The following is a 26,020-nucleotide window of genomic DNA, read 5'->3' on the forward strand; positions in this document are numbered from 1 at the left end:
CGTCACCGGATGCAGTTCCCCCGTCGTCCCCTAGAGGGCGCGGCGCTGCGTTGGGGACGTAGCAGGTGTATATATGCATATAATAATAATAATAATAATGATGGTATTTGTTAAGCGCTTACTATGTGCAAAGCACTGTTCTAAGCGCTGGGGAGGTGACAAGGTGATCTATTTATTTATTTATTTATTTATTTTACTTGTACATCTCTATTCTATTTATTTTATTTTGTTAGTATGTTTGGTTTTGTTCTCTGTCTCCCCCTTTTAGCCTGTGAGCCCACTGTTGGGTAGGGACTGTCTCTATATGTTGCCAATTTGTACTTCCCAAGCGCTTAGTACAGTGCTCTGCACATCGTAAGCGCTCAATAAATACGATTGATGATGATGAGGATGATGATGATCAGGTTGTCCCACGGGGGGCTCACAGTTTCAATCCCCATTTTACAGACGAGGGAACTGAGGCCCAGAGAAGTGAAGTGACTTGCCTGAGGTCACACAGCTGACAATTGGCTGACAAAATATGTTTTGTTTTGTTCTCTGTCTCCCCCTTCTATCAATCAATCAATCAATCGTATTTATTGAGCGCTTACTGGGTGCAGAGCACTGTACTAAGCGCTTGGGAAGCACTGTTGGGTAGGGACCGTCTCTATATGTTGCCAACTTGGACTTCCCAAGTGCTTGGTACAGTGCTCTGCACACAGTAAGCGCTCAATAAATACGATTGAATGAATGAATGAATGAATGAATATTTATTTTACTTGTACATATTTATCCTATTTATTTTATTTTGTTAATATGTTTTGTTTTGTTGTCTGTCTCCCCCTTCTAGACTGTGAGCCCGCTGTTGGGTAGAGACTGTCTCTAGATGTTGCCAGCTTGGACTCCAAAAGCGCTTAATACTGTAAGCGCTCAATAAATACGATTGAGTTAATGAATGAATGAAAAAACATCTGTTGAGGTTTTTGTAACTCGGGCTGTAATAATTCTTTAAGGGGCAACCAGTTGTCTGATAATGTGCACGTTGCACCAAACTAAAAGGGGGAAGCTCTAGATTGCAAGCTCCTTGTTGGTAGGGTTGGTAGGGTCAGTCTACCAACTCTGTACTCTCTCAAACGCTTAGTACAGTGCTCTGAACACAATAAGTCTTCAACAAATACCATCGATTAGTTGATGGAAGCACTTGGGTGGGCTTGTACGCATTTATTCTATTTATTTTATTTTGTTAGTATGTTTTGTTTTGTTGTCTGTCTCCCCCTTCTAGACAGTGAGCCCGCTGTTGGGTAGGGACTGTCTCTATATGTTGCCAACTTGTACTTCCCAAACGCTTAGTCCAGTGCTCTGCACACAGTAAGCGCTCAATAAATACGAATGAATGAATGAATATGTTGCCAACTTGCACTTCCCAAGAGCTCAGTCCAGTGCTGTGCACACAGTAAGCGCTCAATAAATACGACTGAATGACTATGTTGCCAACTTGTACTTCCCAAGCGCTCAGTCCAGTGCTGTGCACACAGTAAGCGCTCAATACGACTGAATGAATGACTATGTTGCCAACTTGTACTTCCCAAGCGCTCAGTCCAGTGCTGTGCACACAGTAAGCGCTCAATAAATACGACTGAATGAATGACTACGTTGCCAACTTGTACTTCCCAAGCGCTCAGTCCAGTGCTCTGCACACAGTAAGCGCTCAACAAATATGACTGAATGAATGGCTATGTTGCCAACTTGTACTTCCCAAGCGCTCAGTCCAGTGCTCTGCACACAGTAAGCGCTCAATAAATACGATTGAATGAATGAATGAGTTACCAACTTGTACTTCCCAAGCGCTCAGTCCAGTGCTCTGCACACAGTAAGCGCTCAACAAATACGACTGAATGAATGACTCTGTTGCCAACTTGTGTACCCCACAGCACCTGTATATATGTATATATGTTTGTACATATTTATCACTCTATTTATTAATTTAATTATTTTACTTGTACGTATCTATTCTATTTATTTTATTTTGTTAGTACGTTTGGTTTTGTTCTCCGTCTCCCCCTTCTAGACTGTGAGCCCACTGTTGGGTAGGGACCGTCTCTAGATGTTGCCAACTTGTGCTTCCCAAGCGCTTAGTAGTGCTCTGCACGCAGCAAGCGCTCAATAAATACGATTGATGATGATGATGATGTTTCCCAAGCGCTTAGTCCAGTGCTCTGCACGCAGCAAGCGCTCAATAAATACGATTGATGATGATGTTGTACTTCATTGAATGAATGAATGAAAGACTTTTAGACTGTGAGCCCACTGTTGGGTAGGGACTGTCTCTATATGTTGCCAATTTGTACTTCCCAAGCGCTTAGTACAGTGCTCTGCACATAGTAAGCGCTCAATAAATACGATTGATGATGATGAATGAAAAGTGTGTGCGCTGCGCCGTCCGCCAGGGGGCGGGGCCGGGCGGGAGACGTGCCCGACGTCAGGGGGCGGGGCCGGCGTCGGCCACGCCCTCCCGACGTGTCCTGCGCGCCCGGTGATTGGCTGAGGCGGCCGTCAGTCAGCGGGGCGGCCGGCCCGTTGGCCGAGGGCCTGAGGGGGTGCTCTCCTCAGCTCGTCGTCGTCGTCGTCGTCCCGGTCCCCGTCCCGGTCCCCGCGGTGAATGGCGGCGGGATGGAGAGCGAGGGCAGCGGCGGGAGCTCGGCCGGGCTCCTGCAGCAGATCCTGAGCCTGCGGCTGGTCCCCAGGCTGGGCAACGAGACCCTCTGCCCCAACATCACCGCCCTCTGCTCCTTCCCAGGTAGACCCGCACTGCGCATGCGCCGGGCGCGCCCTGCTCCACCCCGCGCCACCGCCGGGGGGCGACGGCACGTTCCTAATAATAATAACACTGCGCGTGCGCCGGGCGCGCCCTGCTCCACCCTGCACCACCGCCGGGGGGCGACGGCACGTTCCTAATAATAATAATAATAATAATAATAATAATTAATAATGGCATTTGTTAAGCGCTTACTATGTGCAGAGCACTGTTCTAAGCGCTGGGGGGATACAAGGTGATCAAGTTGCCCCGCGGGGGGCGCTCACAATCTTTTAATCCCCATTTTACAGATGAGGTAACTGAGGCTCAGAGAAGTTAAGTGATGATGCCCACTGTTGGGTAGGGACCGTCTCTATTATATGTTGCCAATTTGTACTTCCCAAGCGCTTAGTACAGTGCTCTGCACATAGTAAGCGCTCAATAAATACGATTAATGATGATGATGATGGCATTTATTAAGCGCTTACTATGTGCAAAGCACTGTTCTAAGCCCTGGATAACAATAACATTTATTAAGCGCTTACTATGTGCCAAGCACAGTTCTAAGCACTGGGGAGTTTACAAGGTGATCAGGTTGTCCCACAAGGGGCTCCCAGTCTTAATCCCCATTTTACAGATGAGGTGACTGAGGCACAGAGTCACGCAGCTGACAGTTGGTGGAGCTGGGATTTGAACCCATGACCCCTGACTCCAAAGCCCGGGCTCTTTCCACTGAGAAGCGCTTCCTATGTGCCACGCACTGTGCTAAGCGCTGGGGTAGATACAAGCTGATCGGGTTGGACACAGTCCCCGTCATTCATTGGTTCAATCGTATTTATTGAGCGCTTACTGTGTGCAGAGCACTGGACTAAGCGCTTGGTAAGTACAAATTGGCAACATATAGAGACAGTCCCTACCCAACAGCAGGCTCACAGCCTAGAAGGGGGAGACTATTCTATTTATTTTGTTAATGAAGTGCATCTAGCTTTACTTCTATTTCATTCATTCATTCAGTCGTATTTATTGAACGCTTACTGTCTGCAGAGCACTGCGCTAAGCGCTTGGGAAGGACAAGTCGGCAACATCTAGAGACAGTCCCTACCCAACAGTGGGCTCACAGCCTAGAAGGGGGAGGCAGAGAACCAAATAATAATGACGGCATTTATTAAGCACTTACTACGTGCAAAGCACTGTTCTAAGCGCTGGGGAGGTTACAAGGTGATCGGGTTGTCCCACGGGGGGCTCACAGCCTTAATCATCATCATCAATCGTATTTATCGAGCGCTTACTATGTGCAGAGAACTGGACTAAGCGCTTGGGAAGTACAAATTGGCAACATCTAGAGACAGTCCCTACCCAACAGTGGGCTCACAGTCTAAAAGGGGGAGACAGAGAACAAAACCAAACAGAATAACAAAATAAAATAAATAGAATCCCCATTTGACAGATGAGGGAACTGAGGCCCAGAGAAGTGAAGTGACTTGCCCAAAGCCACACAGATGGCAAGTGGCAGGGGCGGGATTTGAACCCATGACCTCTGACTCCAAAGCCCGGGCTCTTTCCACTGAGCCACACTGCTTCTTCTAATAATAATAATAATGGCATTTGTTAAGTGCTTACTATGTGCAAAGCACTGTTCTAAGCGCTGGGGGCAACACATGGAGATGAGGTTGTCCCATGTGGGGCTCACAGTCTTAATCCCCATTTTACAGATGAGGGAACTGAGGCCCAGAGAAGTGAAGTGACTTGCCCAAAGCCACACAGCTGACAAGTGGCAGAGGCGGGATTTGAACCCATGACCTCTGACTCCAAAGCCCGGGCTCTTTCCACTGAGCCACGCGGCTTCTTCTTCTAATAATAATAATAATGTTGGTATTTGTTAAGCGCTTACTATGTGCAAAGCAGTGTTCTAAGCGCTGGGGGGAACACAAGGAGATGAGGTTGTCCCATGTGGGGCTCACAGTCTTGATCCCCATTTTACAGATGAGGGAACTGAGGCCAGAGAAGTGAAGTGACTTGCCCAAGGTCACACAGCAGACATGTGGGGGAGGCGGAATTCGAACCCATGACCTCTGACTCCCAAGCCCGTGCTCTTTCCACTGAGCCATGCTGCTTCTCTAATAATCAGCATTGTTCATTCATTGTCGTATTTATTGAGCGCTTACTGTGTGCAGAGCACTGGACTAGGCAATTGGGAAGTACAAGTTGGCAGCATATTCATTCATTCACTCAATTGTATTTATTGAGCGCTTACTGTGTGCAGAGCACTGGACTAGGCGCTTGGGAAGGACAAGTTGGCAACATATTCATTCATTCAATCGTATTGTGCGCTTACTGTGTGCAGAGCACTGGACTAAGCGCTTGGGAAGGACAAGTTGGCAACATATTCATTCAATCGTATTTATTGAGCGCTTACTGTGTGCAGAGCACTGGACTAGGCACTTGGGAAGTACAAGTTGGCAACATATTCATTCATTCAATCGTATTTATTGAGTGCTTACCATGTGCAGAGCACTGGACTAGGCGCTTGGGAAGGACAAGTTGGCAACATATTCATTCTTTCATTCAATCGTATTTATTGAGCACTTACTGTGTGCAGAGCACTGGACTAAGCACTTGGGAAGTACAAGTTGGCAACATGCATTGATTCAATCGTATTGAGCGCTCACTGTGTGCAGAGCACTGGACTAAGCGCTTGGGAAGTACAAGTTGGCAACGTATTCATTCATTCAATCATATTTATTGAGCGCTTATGTGCAGAGCACTGGACTAGGCGCTTGGGAAGGACAAGTTGGCAACATATTCATTCGTTCATTCAATCGTATTTATTGAGCGCTTACTGTGTGCAGAGCACTGGACTAAGCGCTTGGGAAGGACAAGTTGGCAACATATTCATTCATTCAATCGTATTGAGCGCTTACTGTGTGCAGAGCACTGGACTAAGTGCTTGGGAAGGACAAGTTGGCAACATATTCATTCATTCAGTTGTATTTATTGAGCGCTTACTGTGTGCAGAGCACTGGACTAGGCGCTTGCGAAGTACAAGTTGGCACATATTCATTCAATCGTATTTATTGAGCGCTTACTGTGTGCAGAGCACTGGACTAAGCCCTTGGGGAGTACAAATTGGCAACGTATTCATTCATTCAATCGTATTTATTGAGCGCTTACTGTGTGCAGAGCACTGGACTAAGCGCTTGGGAAGGACAAGTTGGCAACAAAGTCATTCATTCAATCGTATTTATTGAGCGCTTACTGTGTTCAGAGCACTGGATTAAGTGCTTGGGAAGTACAAGTTGGCAACATATTCATTCATTCATTCATTCAATCGTATTTATTGAGCGCTTACTGTGTGCAGAGCACTGGACTAAGCTCTTGGGAATTACAGGTTGGCAACATATTCATTCATTCATTCAATCGTATTTATTGAGCGCTTACTGTGTGCAGAGCACTGGACTAAGGGCTTGGGAAGTACAAGTTGGCGACATATTCATTCATTCATTCGTATTTATTGAGCGCTTACTGTGTGCTGAGCACTGGACTAAGCGCTTGGGAAATCCCAGTTGGCAACATCTAGAAACGGTCCCTGCCCAACAGTGGGCTCACAGTCTAGAAGGGGGAGACAGACAACAAAACCAAACATATTAACAAAATAAAATAAATAGAATAAATCTGTACAAGTAAAATAAATAAATAGAGTAATAAATATGGACAAACATATATATATATACACCTGCTAGGTCCCCAGTGCAGCGCCACCATGATGCCATTCATTTATTCATTCATTCAGTCGTATTGACTGAGCGCTTACTGTGTGCAGAGCACTGGACTAAGCGCTTGGGAAAGACAAGTTGGCAACATCTAGAGACGGTCCCTACCCATCAACAGGCTCACAGTCTATGTGCCAAGCACTGTTCTGAGCGCTGGGGAGGTTACAAGGTGATCAGGTGATCCCACGGGGGGCTCACAGTCTTCACCCCCATTTTACAGATGAGAGAACCGAGGCACAGAGAAGAATAATCATGATGGTATTTGTTAAGCGCTTACTATGTGCGAAGCACTGTTCTAAGCGTTGGGGAGGTTACAAGGTGATCAGGTGGTCCCACGGGGGGCTCACAGTTTTCATTCCCATTTTACAGATGAGGGAACTGAGGCACAGAGAAGTGAAGTGACAGTAATAGCTATAATAATGGTATTTATTAAGTGCTTACTATGTGCCAAGCACTGTTCTGAGCGCTGGGGAGGTTACAAGGTGATCAGGTGATCCCACAGGGGGCTCACAGTCTTCACCCCCATTTTACAGATGAGGGAACCAAGGCACAGAGAATAATAATCATGATGGTATTTGTTAAGCGCTTACTATGTGCAAAGCACTGTTCTAAGCGTTGGGGAGGTTACAAGGTGATCAGGTTGTCCCACGGGGGGGCTCACAGTTTTTATTCCCATTTTACAGATGAGGGAACTGAGGCATCATCATCATCATCAATCGTATTTATTGAGCGCTTACTATGTGCAGAGCACTGTACTAAGCGCTTGGGAAGTACAAATTGGCAACATATAGAGACAGTCCCTACCCAACAGTGGGCTCACAGTCTAAAAGGGGGAGACAGAGAACAAAACCAAACATACCAACAAAATAAAATGAATAGAATAGATATGTACAAATAAAATAAATAAATGAATAGAGTAAAAAATATGTGCAAACATATATACATATATACAGGTGCTGTGGGGAAGGGAAGGAGGTAAGATGGGGGGGGGATGGAGAGGGGGACGAGGGGGAGAGGAAGGAAGGGGCTCAGTCTGGGAAGGCCTCCTGGAGGAGGTGAGCTCTCAGCAGGGCCTTGAAGGGAGGCACAGAGAAGTGAAGTGACAATAATAGCAATAATAATGGTATTTATTAAACGCTATGTGCAAAGCACTGTTCTAAGCGCTGGGGTAGATATAAGGGAATTAGGATGTCCCACATGATGTGTGTGAGACCCTTTCCCAACCCCTTCCCCCTCCACCAACCCATGGCCAGGCCGTGCTGAGGAAGAGCCCGGTCCCTCACCTTCTCAGTGCCTCAGTTTCCTCAGCTGTAAAATGGGGCTGCAATACCTGCCCTCACTCTTTGACCTTGGGGCTTATGTGGGATTCATTCATTCATTCAGTTGGATTTATTGAGCGCTTACCGTGTGCAGAGCACTGGACTAAGCGCTTGGGAAGTACAAATCAGCAACAGAGAGAGATGGTCCTTATCCAGCAACAGGCTCACGGTCTAGAAGGGGGAGATGGACAACAAAACAAAACAAGTAGACAGGTGTCAACGCCATCAGAATAAATAGAATTATAGCTATATACACATCATTAATAAAATAGAGTAATAAATATGTACAAATATTCACAAGTGCTGTGGGGAGGGAGGGGGGAGATAGGGAGGAGGAGAGGGAAAAAATGGGGGGGCTCAGTCTGGGAAGGCCTCCCGGAGGAGGTGAACTCAGCCCAAACTGATTACTGCCCCAGCATTTAGGACAGGGCTTGACACATAGTAATAATCATAATAATAATGATAATGGTGGGATTTGTTAAGCGCTTGCTATGGGCCAAGCACTGTTCTAAGCCTGGGGTAGATACAAGGTAATCAGGTTGGCCCACGTGGGGCTCACAGTCTTCATCCCCATTTTACAGATGAAGTAACTGAGGCCCAGAGAAGTGAAGCGATTTGTCCAAAGTCACACTGCAGACAGGCGGTGGAATCGGGATTAGAACCCACGTCCTCTGATTCCCACGCCCATATTCTTGCCACTAGGCCATGCTGCTTCTCTGTGCATAGCAACTATAATAATAATGATGATGATGATGAGAACACTAATAATAATAATAATTGATCCTTTTGCTTCTAGACAGGTCCTATTTCAGGCACCCTAAACAGACAGGCACCTATCCAATACTTTTCTTTTTAATGGCATTGATTAAGCACTTACCCAACGCTAGGCACTGTACTAAGTGCTGGATAATCAGGTGGGACACAGTCCTTGGCTCACCATCTTAATTCCCATTTAGTAGATGAACTAACTGGGGCACAGAGAATTGGAGTGACTTGCCCAAGGTCACGCAGCAGCAGGAGCAAGGGTTCCCCTCTTCTCCCCATCTCTACCTCCCTCCCCCTTTCTTCAGTCATATTTATTGAGCGCTTACTGTGTGCAGAGCACTGTACCAAGCGCTCGGAAGAGGACAGTATGACAGAGTCGGTAGACACGCTCCCTGCCAACAAAGAGTTTACAGGCTAGAGGGGGAGACGGACATTATTAGAAATAAAGAAGTGCTTCTTGCTCAGAACCTCATTAGACCTGAAATGAGGGGGGATGTTATCCAGCCCAGCACGTCAACTTCCACTGTTTCCCACGTCTCCCCACCCCGTCCCCCCAAATCCGCGGCTCCCCCAGTGCCCCCCTACCCCATCTCATTTCTTTTTTTGGGTTGGAGGCCGGCAGGGTATGTGAAGGGCAGTGACAAGAGACCACATTTAAGTGGCATTTTGTGTCCGACTTCCCTTTTCAATTCAAAGCAAGCGCAGAGTGAGTTTGGCTCCACTTCGATCTCTAGACTACAAGGCCGAAGTCCGTATTTTGGTTCCTCTAGTGCTCTTTCTCCTGGCAGTGAACTGCAGCATCAGTCAAGGAAAAGGCCATTTTTTGTCCCTCCAGTCCTTTCCAACCTAGGAGCAGTTTCTGTATTACAGGCCCACACAAACCGAGTTTGCGACTGTGACTTGCTTTTTGGCCATAGTGCAACTGTGTGTTGTCCCTGGACCTCTGATAAAAACATTTACACGTAAACAGGAGCAGAATGGCCAAACGGAAAGACCACAGGTCTAGAAGCCGGGGGATCTGGGTTCTAATCCTAACTCTGCCACTTTCCTTGCTTTTGATTTCAGGCAAGACACCTAATTTATCTGTGCCTCCGTTTCCTCAACGGTAAAATGGGGATTAAATACTTGTTCTCCCTCCTACTTAGACTGTGAGCCCCATGTGGGACATGGACTATGTTTGACCCGATTAACCTGTATCTACTCCAATGCTTAGAGCAGTGATTGACACATGGTAAGCCCTTAACAAATATAATTAAAAAAAAAAACCCTTCTCTCTTAGGGTGCCGTGACTTTCATGTGCTCTAACTAGACATTTCTAATTCAGACTTACAGCAAGTACTGTTGTTCTTTCCTTAATGGTATTTATTGAGCATTTACTGTGTGCAGAGCACTGTACTAAGCACTTGAGAGAGAACCTACTGGAGTTGATTCTCTTTTGGTATTTTGGGGGCAGTGAATGGAAAAGCAGATGTGGCCGTCTTCACTTGTCCTCAGTAGGAAATAAACTTTCTCTTAGTTCAACTGGCAGACACATTCCCTACTTACGAGGCACTGTTTGCCCAGCAGGATTCGTGAATCAGTCCATCGTATTTATTGAGTGCTTACTGAGTGTAGAGACTGTACTAAGTGCTTGGCAGAGTACAGTAAAACGACGTTGGTTGACATATTCCTTCCTCACAGCAAGCTTACAAGCCCAGAGGGAGAGACAGACATTAATATAAATGGATAAATGACGGATAGGTACTCAAGTGCTGTACTTGAATGATTGGTGAAATGGCTTCGAAGGAATACTGACTATATTTGGAGTGGATGCTAATGTGGTTATCTTGTAATGATGCCTGAACCAGAACATCGTTTGACAGTCTCACTGCTCAAATTGATTTCAAAGGTGACAGTTGACTGGAAGTGTATAAAATCAGCAAAGTAGAGATTCCCTTCCGAAAGAGAATAATTGAGCATATCTGTCTCAGGGACTCAAACTCTCCCAACCTCTGGCTAATCAGGTTGCCAGGCTTTTTAGAGCAGGCTGGTTCAGTAGATGGTTTGGGAAGCAGAGGCTGCATCAGCCTCCTCTCTGATCTCCCATCCTCCTGTCTCTCCCCACTTCAGTCTGTACTTCACGCTGCTGCCCAGATCATCTTTGTGCAGAAACGCTCTGGGCCTGTTACTCCCCTCCTCAAAAATCTCCAGTGGCTTCCAGTCAACCTACGCATCAGGCAAAAACTCCTCACCCTGGGCTTCCAGGCTGTCCATCCCCTCGCCCCCTCCTACCTCACCTCCCTTCTCTCCTTCTCCAGCCCAGCCCGCACCCTCCTCTCCTCTGCCGCTCACCTCCTCACCGTGCCTCGTTCTCGCCTGTATATTTGTACATACAAATATATGTACAAATACTTGTACATATTTACTATTCTATTTATTTTGTTCCTGATGTGCATCTAGCTTTACTTCTATTTATTCTGATGACTCGACACCTGTCCCCATGTTTTGTTGTCTGTCTCCCCCTTCTAGACTGTGAGCCCGTTGTTGGGTAGGGACCGTCTCTATATGTTGCCAACTTGTACTTCCCAAGCGCTTAGTCCAGTGCTGTGCACACAGTAAGCGCTCAATAAATACAATTGAGTGATTGAATGAATGAAAAAACATCTGTTGAGGTTTTGGTAACTCAGGCTGTTATAATTCTTTAAGGGGCAACCAGTTGTCTGATAACATGCACATTGCAACAAACTAAAAGGGGAAAGCTCTAGATTGCAAGCTCCTTGTTGGCAGGGTCAGTCTACCAACTCTGTACTCTCTCAAACGCTTAATACAGTGCTCTGAACACAATAAGTCTTCAACAAATACCACTGATTAGTTGATGGAAGCACTTGGGGGGGTGCAACAGATTCTTTTGTGTGTGTTTCGCAAGACATAATTTTAGGAAGCAATTATGACTTTGAGCCAACCGTTGTAAATTCAGCAACCCCTGCAATGGACTGAGTCAGAACTATAAGTTTAATTTGGGTTGAGGCTTCAAACTGTAGTCAATTTGGCTTACAATTATTTAGTGCCCTAAACTGGGAATAATTTCCATTTGGGTTCCACAGAAAGATTCTTGGTATTTTAAGTTCATTACTATGGAAAAATCATCGTTTGACCCATTCTGAGGTTTGTTGCATCCTATAAGCCGTGAATTGATTTCCCCAAATTTGGAAGGTTTCTTAATGGAAATCTTGTTGGCCAAATTAAAAAGCCTCACCTAAGCCTGTCTTTCCTTCACATTCTCGTGATTGTTTATTTAAATGGCATCAACTTCAACTTTCAACAAGTGATTTAGCTAGAGAAGAGTGGTGATGCATTTTTCTGGATAATATGCGCAAGATTTTTAAACAGATTGGAACATTGAGTCAGGGAAAATACAAGTACTTTACAACAGTCAGTATATAGCTATTAAGTAGATGCCAAATGAAGATGCAGGAGATTAAAGGCAAAAAAATCGATTTTCTATTGGTTTCAGATTAGGGTTTCTCTGCGCTTGAATAGTTCTATAAAAAAAATCCTTCCAATTAAAAAAAGGCTGTACATAGCCTTATACTACTAAACTGGTATTTTGAAGTAAAAAATATGTTCTTTAGTGAAAACTTATCGGTTTCCTTATCAGTTATAGAATCCATTGCTAAAGATTATAAGATCGTTGTGGACAGGGAATAATAATGATGGCATTTGTTAAGCACTTACTATGTGCAAAGCACTGTTCTAAGTGCAGGGAATGTGTCTGCTAACTTTGTATTGTCTCTCCCAAGGGCTTGCTCTCAGTAAATACCACTGATTGATTAAGCTATTTTTGCCTGAAAAATGCCTGTCAGTTAAAAAAAAAAAAGCTGAATCAATTGATCAGTGGTATTTATTGCAGAGCACTGCATTAAACAGTATGGGCAGTACACCAGTACAGTACCAAAAGGCGGTTCCTTTTCTATGTAAAAGCTTCCCATTTATTTGTGAGAATTTATAACAGCTGATCTTAAATGAAAAGAACAGAGTCATCTCTACATGGAGGAAAGATACTTTTTTCCTCCAGTTTTCTAATGCTGTTCATATTGATTATGACACCAGAACTGCAGCATTCTCTTAATAGAGATCTTAAAACCCCTTTGGTTCTCACTGTGGTATTTAAATAAATAATGATGGCATTTTTTAAGTGCTTACTATGTGTGAAGCACTGTTCTAAGCCCTGGGGGGCGGGGGTACACGGTGATCAGGTTGTCCCACGTGGGGCTCACAGTCTTCATCCCCATTTTACAGATGAGGGAACTGAGGCTCAGAGAAGTCAAGTGAATTGCCCAAAGTCCCACAGCAGACATGTGGCGGAGCGGGATTAGAACCCATGATCTCTGACTCCCAAGCCTGTGCTTTTTCCACTGAGCCACGCTACTTGGAGAATTGTTTATAAAAGCCTTAGGTTCTCAGGCCACTCGTCCTCCAAAAGTATTTTATGTAAAGAAGCTATTGGGTCTATGTTTCCGGAAAAATACTAATATTCTGGAAGATCAATCAATTGCATTTCCCGAGCGCCTACTGTGAGACAACACAATAGAATTAGAAGGCATGATCCCTGCCCTTTGAAATTTTACAGTCTAGCAGTGGAGACAGATACTAAAATAAATTATAGACGGGAGGGAGGAGAAGACGATCTGTTTAAAAGTTAGTCCTTAAGTCCTAGTGTAAGGTATTAGGACAAGGAAGACACATAAAGTCTCTCCCCCTCGCCCCCCCATCTTACCTCCTTCCCTTCCCCACAGCACCTGTATATATGTATATATGTTTGTACATATTTATTACTCTATTTATTTTACTTGTACATATCTATTCTATTTATTTTATTTTGTTAATATCTTTGGTTTTGTTCTCTGTCTCCCCCTCCTAGACTGTGAGCCCACAGTTGGGTAGGGACTGTCTCTATATGTTGCCAACTTGTACTTCCCAAGTGCTTAGTACAGTGCTCTGCACACAGTAAGTGCTCAATAAATACAATTGATTGATTGATTGATTGACTGATTGGAAGTGAACCAGAAGTGCTAAAGTGGCAGTTGAGGGAAGTTGTAATCTGGGGAGATTAGAAAATGAAATGAGGAGATCTTCAGAAGTGAAAAATAAAAAGTTGTTAACTGAACTCATTCATTCATTCAATCATATTTATTGAGCGCTTACTGTGTGCAGAGCATTGTACTGAGCGCTTGGGAGGTACAAATTGGCAACATATAGAGATGGTCCCTACCCAACAGTGGGCTCACAGTCTAGAAGGGGGAGACAGACAATAAAACGAAACATATTAACAAAATAAAATAAATAAAATAAGTTCTTGGGTAGAATAGAATAGAATTCATTCTTGGGTAGGATCATTGATTTCTAAAAAAGTAGCAGCAAATTCCTTCTCAGTTCATAAAGTTTACAGCCTTTCTCCCCTGTGGCTTAGAGTGTTCCTCTGAAGTACTTGCATTAGAAGCATTTTATGTGGATTATAGCCCTTAGTGACATTTGTATCTCCTCAGTACAAATGAGGGGAATACAGATGTAGAGCCCTGCTCCACTTCATAGATGGAGCAGAATTTGGGACCCTTCCTGCCACCAAGGCTCTGGACAGTGGAAGGCTTCCTGAGACCTGGGCAACCTCTCTCCCCCCTTTCTCTTTCCCCCCTTTCTCTTTCCCCCCTTTCTCTCTCCCCCCTTTCTCTTTCCCCCCTTTCTCTCTTCCCCCCTTTCCCTCTTCCCCCCTCTCCCCCTTTCCCTCTCCCCCCTTTCTCTCTCCCCCCTTTCTCTCTCCCCCCTTTCTCTCTCCCCCCTTTCTCTCTCCCCCCTTTCTCTCTCCCCCCTTTCTCTCTCCCCCCTTTCTCTCTCCCCCCCTCTCTCTCTCCCCCCGTTCTCACTCCCCCCTTTCACTCCCCCCCCTGTCTCCCTCCCCCTTCTCTCTCCCCCTTCTCTCTCCCCCTCTCTCTCTCCCCCCTTTCTCTCTCCCCGCTTTCTCTCTCCCCCCTTTCCCTCTCCCCCCTTTCCCTCTCCCCCCTTTCCCTCTCCCCCCTTTCCCTCTCCCCCTTCCCTCTCCCCCTTTCCCTCTCCCCCTTTTCCCTCTCCCCTTCTCTCTCCCCCCTTTCTCATCCCCCCCTTTTCTGCATCATCGATGCAGTTCAGTCCGTGACCTTTGATCATTTGATATTCACCCCACCCCCAACCCCACAGCATTTATATACATATCTTTAAATTATATAGTATATATTCCTTATATATTGATACTAATGTCTGTCTCGCCCTCTAGGCTGAAAGCTCATTATGGGCAGGGGATGTGTCTACTAATTCTGTTGTACTCTCCCAAGCACTTGGTTCAGTGTTCTACTCGAAGTAAATGCTCAGTAAATATGAGTGATTGATTACAGAATTACTTGGCCTGGAAAGCTTTCACAGTATTTGACCTTGCACAAGATAGGAACTAAATTCTTAGGACTTTCAGCATGATCTTTTTGTTTAATCCCTCTGTGTTTTTAAAAACGGCTGCATTGTTCCTCCTGGCATTGATACCTTTTACGTGAACTACTTGTGCTCTTGGTTCAAAGCGGAGCTTCTCTGTGGCATTCCTGAGTCTTAACTTTCTGCCCGGGGACCGTTACAGCCTCTTGAATGATGACTAGAACGTGGTAGCAAGTCTGTCATGTAAAAAAAAATCATCACCCTCCACTTCTATTTTTTATAAAAATATGGTTTTTGGCAGTGTGAAAAACTGGATTGAAAAAGAACCGGATAAGTGATTGATCTTCTGTTTAGAAAAAAGACAAATGTGTTCTGGTTAGAGCATGTGATAGGGAGTTTGAGCTCTTTTTTTTAAAAAAAGGTATTTTTTAAAAGGTGTACTAAGTACTGGGGTAGAAACAAGTTAATGAGGCTGGTTACGATCCCTGTTCCACATGGGGCGCACAGTCTTAATTCCCATTTTACAGACGATGTAATGGAGGCACAGAGAAGTTAAGTGACTTCTCCGGGGTCACACAGCAGACAAGTGGCAGAGCTGGGACTAGAACCCAGGCCTGAGCCCTAGCCACTACTCCATGCTGCTTCTCAGCTTCTAGTTCTTATCCTCAGGATTCCCTCTTGCTTTATTTACTCTGTGTCTTTAGGCAAATGCTTTCTTCCTTGGCCTTAGTTTCTCCTTAGTAATAATGTGTTTGATATTTGGTAATCACTAGTGCCACACTTTGAACCATGGATTGTGTTTCATACAATATGAGAGGAGGCGGAGCCCTCGTCTCTCACAATGTAAGGGAGAGGGAGAACAGGAATCGAATTCCCATTTTACAGTTCAAGGAACCGAGGCCCAGGGAAGGTAAATGACTTATCCATGGTCATACAGAAGGCGCGTGGCAGAGCCAGGATCAGTGCCCAGATATCCAGACTCCCATTCCCAGGCCAGTGCCCTTTCCATTAGAAGCAGCGTGGCTCAGTGGAAAGAGCACGGGCTTGGGGGTCAGAGGTCATGGGTTCAAATCCCGACTCTGCCGCCTGTCAGCAGTGTGACTTTAGGCAAGTCACTTAACTTCTCTGTGCCTCAGTTACCCTATCTGTAAAGTGGGAATTAAGATTGTGAGCCCCACATGGGACAACCTGATCACCTTGTATCCTCCCCAGCGCTTGTGCATTGCACATAGTAAGCGCTTAACAAATACCAAAATTATGATTATTATTATTAGGCACTGCTGCTTCTCTAATAAAGTGAAGTCTAGCACTAGGTATTGTTGTATCGGGGAAGTGTCTGCCAACTGTGTTGTGTTGTACACTTCCAAGCACTTAATACAGTGCTTTGTATACAGTAAGTGCTCAGTCACTGATGGACTGATTAGGCATTATAGAGAACCTATTGACTGTTTTCTCATTTTCCGTTCCAAAAGTTGTATGTAATAAAGAGGCACACCTCCTTAAGCAGGTGCTTAAGGAAATCCAGGTATGTTTTAGGTTTGAAAGACGATTACTAGAGCGCCTGTTCCCATAAATACTATGCTTAAAAAAAATTTAGAAAAGCAGATCTGTGATGACTTCTGAATAAGCAGCAGAACAGGGGGTGGCCTCTGATGTTTTGAGGGGTCTGTCGTGACTGAAAGAACATTCCAGAAGTGGTGTTCGAGGCCTGTGCTGTGCGCTGTTTCTTAAGGCAAGACAAGCAGCTGCAAACATTTCCTTCCTGTGTGAGTCATGCCTGTAATTTCTTTTTTTTAATGGAGAAGCTTGAGTTTAAGGTTTTAAGAGAATATAAAAATGACTGCCCTGCCTTTAAATGTACCTTTAAAAGTTTTGCGTGCGGAGAGATGTTATATCTACATATAGATATAGAGTCTTTTAGACTGTGAGCCCACTCTTGGGTAGGGACTGTCTCTATGTGTTGCCAACTTGTACTTCCCAAGCGCTTAGGAAGCGCTGTAACGATGTAACGGAGGCACAGAGAAGTTAAGTGACTTCCCCAGGGTCACCCAGCAGACAAGTGGCAGAGTTGGGACTAGAACCCAGTAAGCGCTCAATAAATACGTATGATTGTTTGATTGATCTAAATCTATATCTACAAGAAGCAGCATGGCTCAGTGGAAAGAGCCCGGGCTTTGGAGTCAGAGGTCATGGGTTTGAATCCCGGCTCTGCCAACTGTCAGCTGTGGGACTTTGGGCAAGTCACTTAACTTCTCTGTGCCTCAGTTCCCTCATCTGTTTAGACTGTGAGCCCACTGTTGGGTAGGGACTGTCTCTATATGTTGCCAATTTGTACTTCCCAAGCGCTTAGTACAGTGCTCTGCACACAGTAAGCGCTCAATAAATACGATTGATGAAGATGATGATGGGGGTGAAGACTGTGAGGCCCATGTGGGACAACCTGATCTCCTTGTAACCTCCCCAGCGCTGAGAACGGTGCTTTGCACACAGTAAGCGCTTAATAAATGCCATTATATTATTATATTCTATATCTACGACTGGTTGCGATGGGAAACCCTGTGGTTCAGGACGGCTTTGTTTTTGCCTTGTAGAAATGTGGTACGGTGTGTTCCTGTGGGCACTGGTATCTTCTCTGTCCTTCCATGTACCTGCTGGATTACTGGCCCTTTTCACCCTCAGACATCACAAATATGGTAGGTTCATGTCTGTAAGCATCCTGTTGATGGGCATCGTGGGACCAATTACTGCTGGAATCTTGACAAGTATGTTAGACATTAAAAATACTAGTTGAACCAGTTTGATTAACATGTCTAATGAAGTCCTTCCGAGGCCAGGTTAGCAGTGTGTCGGCGAGGCAGTGTCTTAACCGAAGAGGATAACCCTTAACTTTAAAATTTTATCTTTTCTTGTGCCAAGTGTTACACCCCCTCACTTGGATTCAGTACTGTTTTCCCTGTACCAAGAGCCTTTTTCTGAAGGGCCTGGTCCCCCTTCTCATAAAGAAACCTCATCGGAAAGGGGGAAAACACGACCTTAGCTGGTGTCTACTCTATTTTTTTTTTTCTAATTAGCTACCCTCTCGCCTTATTTGTCAAATGACATTGCAGAACCTTCAGTTAATTACTCCTATAAGCTGAGGGGAACTATCACGGGAGGAAATTTGGGATAATAAAAAACGATCACAAGAGCTCCTGGTCCCGTAAATACTGTGCTTAGAAAGAATTAGAAAAATGGATTTGTGATTTCTTCTGAATAAGCAGCAGAACGGGGGGTGGCCTCTTTGATTTTTTGAGGGGTCTGCAGTGACTTAAAGGAAGTTTCAGAAGTGGGGGTAGCTGAAGTAGCTGATTTCTGGCCTACAAATGCTTTGGCTTGGAGGCAGAAATAACCCAGTTCTCGGTGGGAGTTGGGCCCATGATTCTCCACCACTCCCTCACCTGAAATCCCGACCTGGGGTCTGCAACATACTATTTGGGGGTCTCCTAAACACATGAATGAGAACAAGGGGCAGACTTTAAAGATGGTTGATTTGATTGCTTCTTGGCATGCTGAACAAATCAAGCAGGAACTTCTGCTCCCAGGACCCTTTCCTCAGAATTCCAGTGAAAATGTTGAATAACTAAAAGTCAGTCATTCAGTCAATCAGTAGTATTTATTGAGCGCTTACTATGTGCAGATCACTGTGCTAAGAGAATACAATACAGCAATATAGCAGACACATTCCCTGCCCACAAAGAGCTTGCATTCTAGAGGGGGAGTTTACAGTCTAAAGAGGGCAGGATACTAGAAACCCAACTAACTACATTTTTGCCATTCACATTAATCTTTTCGAAGACAGTCTCAGTAGACTAAGCCGAGATTGGGACAAAGCTCCCCTTTTTGGGACCAGGACAGTTCTTAATTTTCAAAACTGGTATTTCATATTCTGCACATTCCTTAATTCATAGCTTGTTTTGCTTCTCCCTCTCCCCCCGGCTTTGCATTTCTAAACAGGTGCAGCAATTGCCGGAGTTTACAGAGCTGCAGGGAAGGAAATGATCTCCTTGGAAGCCCTCACCCTTGGTGTTGGGCAGACATTTTGCGTCGTGCTGGTTTCCTTTTTACGGATTTTAGCAACTTTGTAGCGTTCCACCGGAGCATCGCGGCAAAAGAGAAACTCAGGAATGGGACTTCAGACTCACCGATGAAGCGGAAGTCCTGGATATCGTAATTTATTGAAAACGTTTCATTGGGGGACTTTCACGGAGGACTGACTTGGCTGTGTCTACCACCTGGGAAATTTCAACCAGTTCCTTTGAAATGGGAGTGAAGGCCCAGTGTCCTAAAGTCAGGTCTCTTTGAAGGTATTTTGATAATTTATGTGCTTTTGCAACTGTATTTTTATACAAGCCAGCCCAGCGGCACATTGGGATTGTTCATCCCTCTGCACTGTCTTTCACCCGCTTCTACCGGATCATGCGATGTGGGATATTTCAGAAGAACTACAGTAAACTTGGGGCAGACTCAGAGCAGAATATTCTCTGTGCTAGATCTCTTGAGTTGCTTAGGAAGGGATTTGAAGTGTGCTCATTAGACCTTTTTATTTTGTTACATTTTTGTAACAGTGTGCCAAGTAGGGTTTTGATAGTGAGTGAAATACGGTAGATGCAAAAAAGTACCTTAAGATGGGACAGTAGTTCCACTGTCGAAAATAACTACTGAGTGGTGTGACATTGAAAGACGAGGATTTTGACCTCTGTCTTTGTGACATTTTGTAATGAACATTTTGTAAGATGTGATCCTGCAGTTTTGTAGCACATTAAGCCCGCTAAACAAAGCGCCCCGTGAACCCATCAAGTGCGCCGTCTCCTGCTCCCTTTGTCTCTCTTGCTACATCCATTTCCGTTGTCGGTGGTATTGGTGACCAGAATTGAAAATCTGCTCGACTGATGAACGTGTTTTAGGTGGCAAAGCAAAATGGATTTCTTAGAAAAGCCTACTCTAGTGTAAGCTTACCTAACTAGGTTTATATGGCAGTGGGAGATGATTTGTGAAAGTACAAACTTGAACGAATCAGTACATTCGGTCCACGGTCGTAAGGAGTCCGAATCTCCTAGGTTTGAATATGGTTCTCTGGGAGGAAGTTTGGTTCTTGAGGAGGAATATTAATTCCTTCAGGGCCCAAGGACCTAATTGAACGCAGCGCTCCCCACTACGGTGCTCCATGTGGTGTCCCAGCAGGCTGAAAAAGCTAACGCCCCTCCCAAAGAGCCTAACTTTCTACTAGGATGTAGACGTTGGAACTAAGCAAATGGGACCTTAAATTATGTTTACATTTTTTGTTTTGTGGTGATTCAGTTACCAAGTTAAAACACCGTCCTACTGCTTCAGAAGTCTTTTGAACCCAAGAAAGTGCCTGCAGTGTCTCCTCCCCTCCAAAACACCACCCTCTTTCTTCCATCTCGACCCGCTCCTCTAACTGAAGCTTGAGCTGTCTCTCAAACTCGTTCAGAAAACATTAGATTCAGGCCCAGAACCCAAAGACATTATTTGACTAGCAGATACGGTCATTTAATTCATAGACTTGAGAACTGTCATCTTCAAAAGATGAATTGTGGCTCCATAAGAATGCAGTCAGTATTAGCTTTTTGGATCCGTTTCTGGAATTTTCGAGAGTGCTTGAAGGCAACTCCACCTAAGTCAGTAAAACATTTGGTCTCTGAATGAAAGCTCTTACTCCAGATATCTCTGAAAACAAATGCAAGGGCCCTCGGTTCTCCCGGAATCCACGGATTACATTCCTGGTGAACCAACCCTGCATTAAGGAAAACTTGCACTACCGTATGCATGTCTTGATTGGTACTGTGCCTATATATATGTAACTGTCTTTTCCAACGTCGCGTTACATCCTATCATTGTAGACATGTCGGAAGCATGTTTTCTAATTCACTGTTGGTGTTCTAGCCACAACGCAGAATGAAAACCTGCTTTATGGAAGAACTGAGAGTACTTTAAATTTGTTTCAAACTCACATGGTCTGACTACCCATTTCATCTGAAGATAATATTCACCTCTTACTTTCTTAACATAATTTTATTAGTTCTCCTGTATGGGAAAGTACTTCCATCAGGAATAAAAATAAAAATTAGCTAGAAATGGGCTTTGACTATCCACTCAGCATAAATGGAAGCAGGAAAACAACCTTTTCCTCCAAAGGTCGTCTTTGTCCAAATTTTGTGTCATACCCTTTGCAAAAGGGAAAACTAAGTAATGGTGTGATGGGTGTGCATCCCTCCCCAAAATTAAAATCTTGTTTTCCTCTGTCAATGTTATGCCGTGTGCAAAAGCTTGTAAATACCTGTCGTTGGAATAACTTTGTATTATTCCTTAATTGTTCCCTTTCCTTGAAGACCTCTCAAGCCTTTTGCTAAGTTTAACTCATAGAAAGCTGGCAGGTTTCATTTCCAAATACAAGTCACTGCCCAAATATTAGGTATTCAGGAAGTTTTCTCCTCTTACATTTTTTCCTTAACTTTTTGAACGTACTTCCTCGGAAACACGCTAGTTGGGATTTGCCAGGTACAGAATAGTTGCAGATCTTTGCATTTTAGGTCAGTCCAGCATGTATGTTTAAACCAATTTTATGCACTGCTCATAAGATGTTGTCTCGGGCATCAGATGCTTTCTTTTTTCTCTGTGTGATCCTAAGGCCTAGCAGTAGGTCCTTTCTTTGTATACTTGTTTAACTGAGCCAAAATGTTGTCTTTAAGAAAGTCTTAAAACAGAGGGTAGGGTTACCGATCCCGAGAGGTCCAGGTGTGGCTGGATTTCATTCAAGGATGCCTGCTTTTAAGCCAAAAAAAAAACCCCAAACAAAAAACCCCTCAGGATTATTATTTTGCAGAGATGCCGCTTAACGTTAGCCTTGAGAATATTGTTGCCATCCAGGACTTCAGGGATCTACTTGTGTCTTTTATTTGTATTCTCCGTTTAAGTCGCTTTGTCAACACAGCTTTCTTCCTGACTTAATTTGATTTCTTGGGGGCTGTGTTTTTAAGTCTATTCTGTTTCTCCCCAGTTTTCGTTTTCGTTTTTGTCTGCCACTGAGGCCTGCTGAGTTTCTGTTTACCAAGCATTGGTTGCTAAGTAAGGAATTGCCAAGGGTGGAAATTTGGAACCCAGTCTCAGAATCTTCTTTTCCCAGCCCATCTTTATCCCCTGCCTCCTATACCCTTTCTCCTTTTTAAGAGGGTAGTTGTAGTATTTGTAATCTTATTCTACCTTTAATTTATCCCAATTAAAACCCAGCCGGGTTTTCAGTTGGAATTTGCTGCAGCTCCAACAGTCCAAGTAACCGTCAACCCTTTAAATGAAGAATGGATGGGACACAATGATTCTGGCTCAAGTTAAATCAAAAACCTCAAACATCTTCAGATAAATCTAGCAGGTTTCCAGATTTCCCCTGGGTTTCAAAATGATGGGAACATATCTCGTACACTGTCCAAGGCGTGCTCTGGTCACTCGTGGATGCATCTAACATCATTTTTCGGCTTTCCGCAACTTTTGCTGTTTCTTTCTAGGGGCGATCGCTCGCTTAAAAAAATCCTTATTCAGTTTGAATCTGTCACATTTTTGGAAGGGAAGAGCAAAAGATGTCATAGACACACTGGAGAAAAATCAAAATAGCACGCAGTAGGGGAGCGGACATTCCACGTCAACTTGTCTACCTTGGGCATACTTTCTTGTAGAAGTATTACTTGTTAGGTGTATGTTCTTCAGATTTTGTTGACATTTCTGCTCCACCAGTTTTTGCCATCTGTCTAGACAGTTGAATCCTTTGGTGGAGAGGGGGAATGCAGGTCTTTGTGGATTTTTGAAATTTATTGAGGCTGTGTCTCAGATCCCTGTCGTCCCTGAAAAGATGAATAAACTACCTCTGATACACATTCTCTTCATCTTCTTGCCAGTAGCGAAATGTCTCGTTGCTATCGTGAACAATAAATCCTGCTACCCTCCGGCTTGGCCCCAAATCTCGAAGACCAAAGGATCTTTCTCTTTCCCAGTTATGCCCATTTAGACTTTTGAGTTTGCCTGGAGAAATGGGAATCTGTTTTCTCTTCTGCTGAGCAGTGAATATCCTCAGGACTCTTAGCCCCCGCAGTGACTCAGGAATGAATGAATAGGTTGTAGACTTCTTATCCTTGAAGCCCACTGGACTATATGAATGTAAAATTAGATTTGAAGACGGGAGACCTGTCTGCCTAGTCTCCTCCTTGTCTGTTCTCTCTTAAAAATTAAAAAAAAAAGGTTTCCGAAATGATAATAGAGATGGCTTGAAAGGGATGCTAAAAAAACAGTGGCTAACCTAGAGTGTGTGCCCATAGGATAATAATGCAAGGTTTGAGACGTTTCTTTTAAAAATACCCATAAATTGAGCTCGGGGGATAGCTGCTAAAAAGTGGAAACTTTAGTGTGAGAAATTATCGTTCGATTTATCTGTCGAGTGGGATGTAATTTTGATCCTACTGTGCCGGAGTGATTTGTGATGCTCATGGAGAAAGTCTCTGAAGTGTCCTTTTGAAAAGATTAAATTCATCTCCTTATTGAACAGCCCCGTTTATCGTTGATGTCAATACTAACACCTTTTCTTGCTCCGATCCCCACTGTTTACTGATCCTTAATGGTTGTGGTCGATATTAAAAAGTTGAGCCTTTCTGTTTGAGCCAGAGCATATAAATAAAATTAAGGGCATCTTGGTTTCCATCTGCTGCTTGTTTTATCTCTGTGGATGCCTTGCTCATGTTATTTGGATTTTTTTTTTTCAGTTTACAGGATAATATATTTCTTTATGTTCTTGGATGTTGCCTTATGCAGGATATTATGTGGTCAGGCCTCATATGTGACACGCTGAATGATTTATTTTAATGTACATAGAATTTATGTGAACTAGAAATTACGTTGCTTGAATGAAGTCTTCAGGGAACAATTAAGATGAACAATCAAACTCTGCACTTGCCTGTCTCCGCTTCTTACACAATTTAAAGTCACTGGGGAGGGGTGGAAGTGGGAATTCAGTCGGGAGAATGTAGTTGTTGCCGTTTCGTGTCACCTGCTCCCGTATGTGTAGTTTTTAGAAAAGGTGACATTCTCAGACTTCAAAGATGTCCTAAAAACTTTATGGGCAAATGTATTCTCCTCCCACGCAATGGAAGGGTCACGTTAAAAACCGTTTTTGTGCCTCCACTTTCCGTTTCCCTGTTCTCCCCCACTGTCAACCACCTCCGCTGACTTCTTTCTTCTTCCAGTTTTTTGGTTATGAGAATCATTAGGGGGGAACAAATATTGTCATGAAAATGTGTCAATGTAGCTGGTGAAATGAAACGGTTTTAACCATCCCGACGTCGAAGGAGAAGACAGCGGAAACTGAAGCTCTGTTGAATCCCATCGGCGCTGCTTCTCGTCGTTTCTTAGTAACGGAAACATAACCTCCGATGAATTGTTGAAGCCGGTGAAGTCTTGCAGAACATTGCTTTCTACCCCTTCCCGGTTTTCCAGAAAATATCCATCCGTCAGTTCATCAAGCTCTCCGGGGCCGTGCACTCCATTGTACCGAACTTCGCCGACAGCCCTGGTTGAAACCGGCCTCGCGTTGTAAAGCGTAACCCCAAACCAAGGAACAGTGGCTTAGAAAGTAAGCATCGCGTACAAGCTTTTTTCTTCTTTTTCCATTCGTGAGCACAGTATGCTGGCTGGGATTCAGACCGGCTTAACTTTTGTATGAGATTGTTTCACTAACAGCTCCAGATGATACGATCAAATCTTTGTATGATAGAAAATGAAATACTTTACATTTTATTTTTCTACTGACATTTCTAATTCTGGTGTCTATGTTTATCAATAAAAAAATTAACAGTCGCTGGAAACTGGACCCTCATTACTTTTTAGCCTTGTGGTGATTGCCCGTCTCCCCGTGATTCGGAGAGGGAATTACTTTTCAAGCTTTTGAACTTGATGTGAAAGTGTCAAGTCTGTTCCGTTTTGTTCACAAGCATTACATAAGGTTATATTTTTGCTCTCCTTGCACCTGCGTTACATTTAGTGTTCATTTTCTACCACTCTGTGGTAAAATCCTTGCCTTTAGTGTCCAAAGATTGACTATAATAATAATAATAATAATGGCATTTGTTAAGCATTTACTATGTGCAAAGCAGTGTTCTAAGCGCTGGGGGGGATACAAGGTGGTCACGTTGTCCCACGTGGAGCTCACAGTCTTAATCCCCATTTTACAGATGAGGTAACTGAGGCTCAGAGAAGTTAAGTGACTTGCCCAAGGTCACACAGCAGACGTGGGGGAGCCTTGATTAGAACCCATGACCTCCGACTCCCAAGCCCGGGCTCTTTCCTTCCCTTCCCCACAGCACCTGTATATATGTATGTATGTTTGTACATGTTTATTACTCTATTTATTTTACTTGTACATATCTATTCTATTTATTTTATTTTGTTAATATGTTTGGTTTTGTTCTCCGTCTCCCCCTTCTAGACTGTGAGCCCACTGTTGGGTAGGGACCGTCTCTATATGTTGCCAACTTGTACTTCCCAAGCGCTTAGTACAGTGCTCTGCATGCAGTAAGCGCTCAATAAATACGATTGATTGATTGATTGATTTCCACTGGGCCACGCTGACTCAAAATGTTCACTGAACTTTCTAAGCCAACGGGACATTAATCCCACTGCCTGTGTTACCCTGAGCCGCTGCTGTTTCAAGATTTTCCTTAATCCCAACGTGGGAATCCCCTCTCAAAGATATTTAATTCCCACTTGTTTCGATTCACTGATTCCCAACTAGAAGTGGGTGTTTCGCAAAATGTAACTTGGGGGGGCCTGCTTTCCAGTTTGTGTGAGCAGAGGGCTTGGAGTTGGAGCTGAGAAGCAGCGTGGCTCAGTGGAAAGAGCCCGGGCTTTGGAGTCAGAGGTCA

General features: G+C 44.2%; 1 protein-coding gene across 2 annotated transcripts; it reads left to right on the forward strand.

The window, feature by feature from the left end:
• Positions 1–2,620: 2,620 nt before the first annotated feature.
• Positions 2,621–21,152, forward strand: TMEM170A (transmembrane protein 170A). 2 transcript variants are annotated; one of them, XM_038753568.1, is made up of 3 exons: positions 2,621–2,776; positions 17,654–17,824; positions 19,056–21,152. In XM_038753568.1, exons 1-3 carry the CDS (start codon positions 2,650–2,652, stop codon positions 19,184–19,186), a joined length of 429 nt encoding a protein of 142 aa, XP_038609496.1. In that variant the 5' UTR covers positions 2,621–2,649; the 3' UTR covers positions 19,187–21,152. The 2 variants fall into 2 exon arrangements, with proteins under 2 accessions (XP_038609496.1, XP_038609497.1); XM_038753569.1 differs by having other exon boundaries at positions 17,654–17,755.
• Positions 21,153–26,020: the final 4,868 nt, after the last annotated feature.

The sequence above is a fragment of the Tachyglossus aculeatus genome, chromosome 11, assembly GCF_015852505.1.
Source record: "Tachyglossus aculeatus isolate mTacAcu1 chromosome 11, mTacAcu1.pri, whole genome shotgun sequence".
Classification (NCBI taxonomy): domain Eukaryota; kingdom Metazoa; phylum Chordata; class Mammalia; order Monotremata; family Tachyglossidae; genus Tachyglossus; species Tachyglossus aculeatus.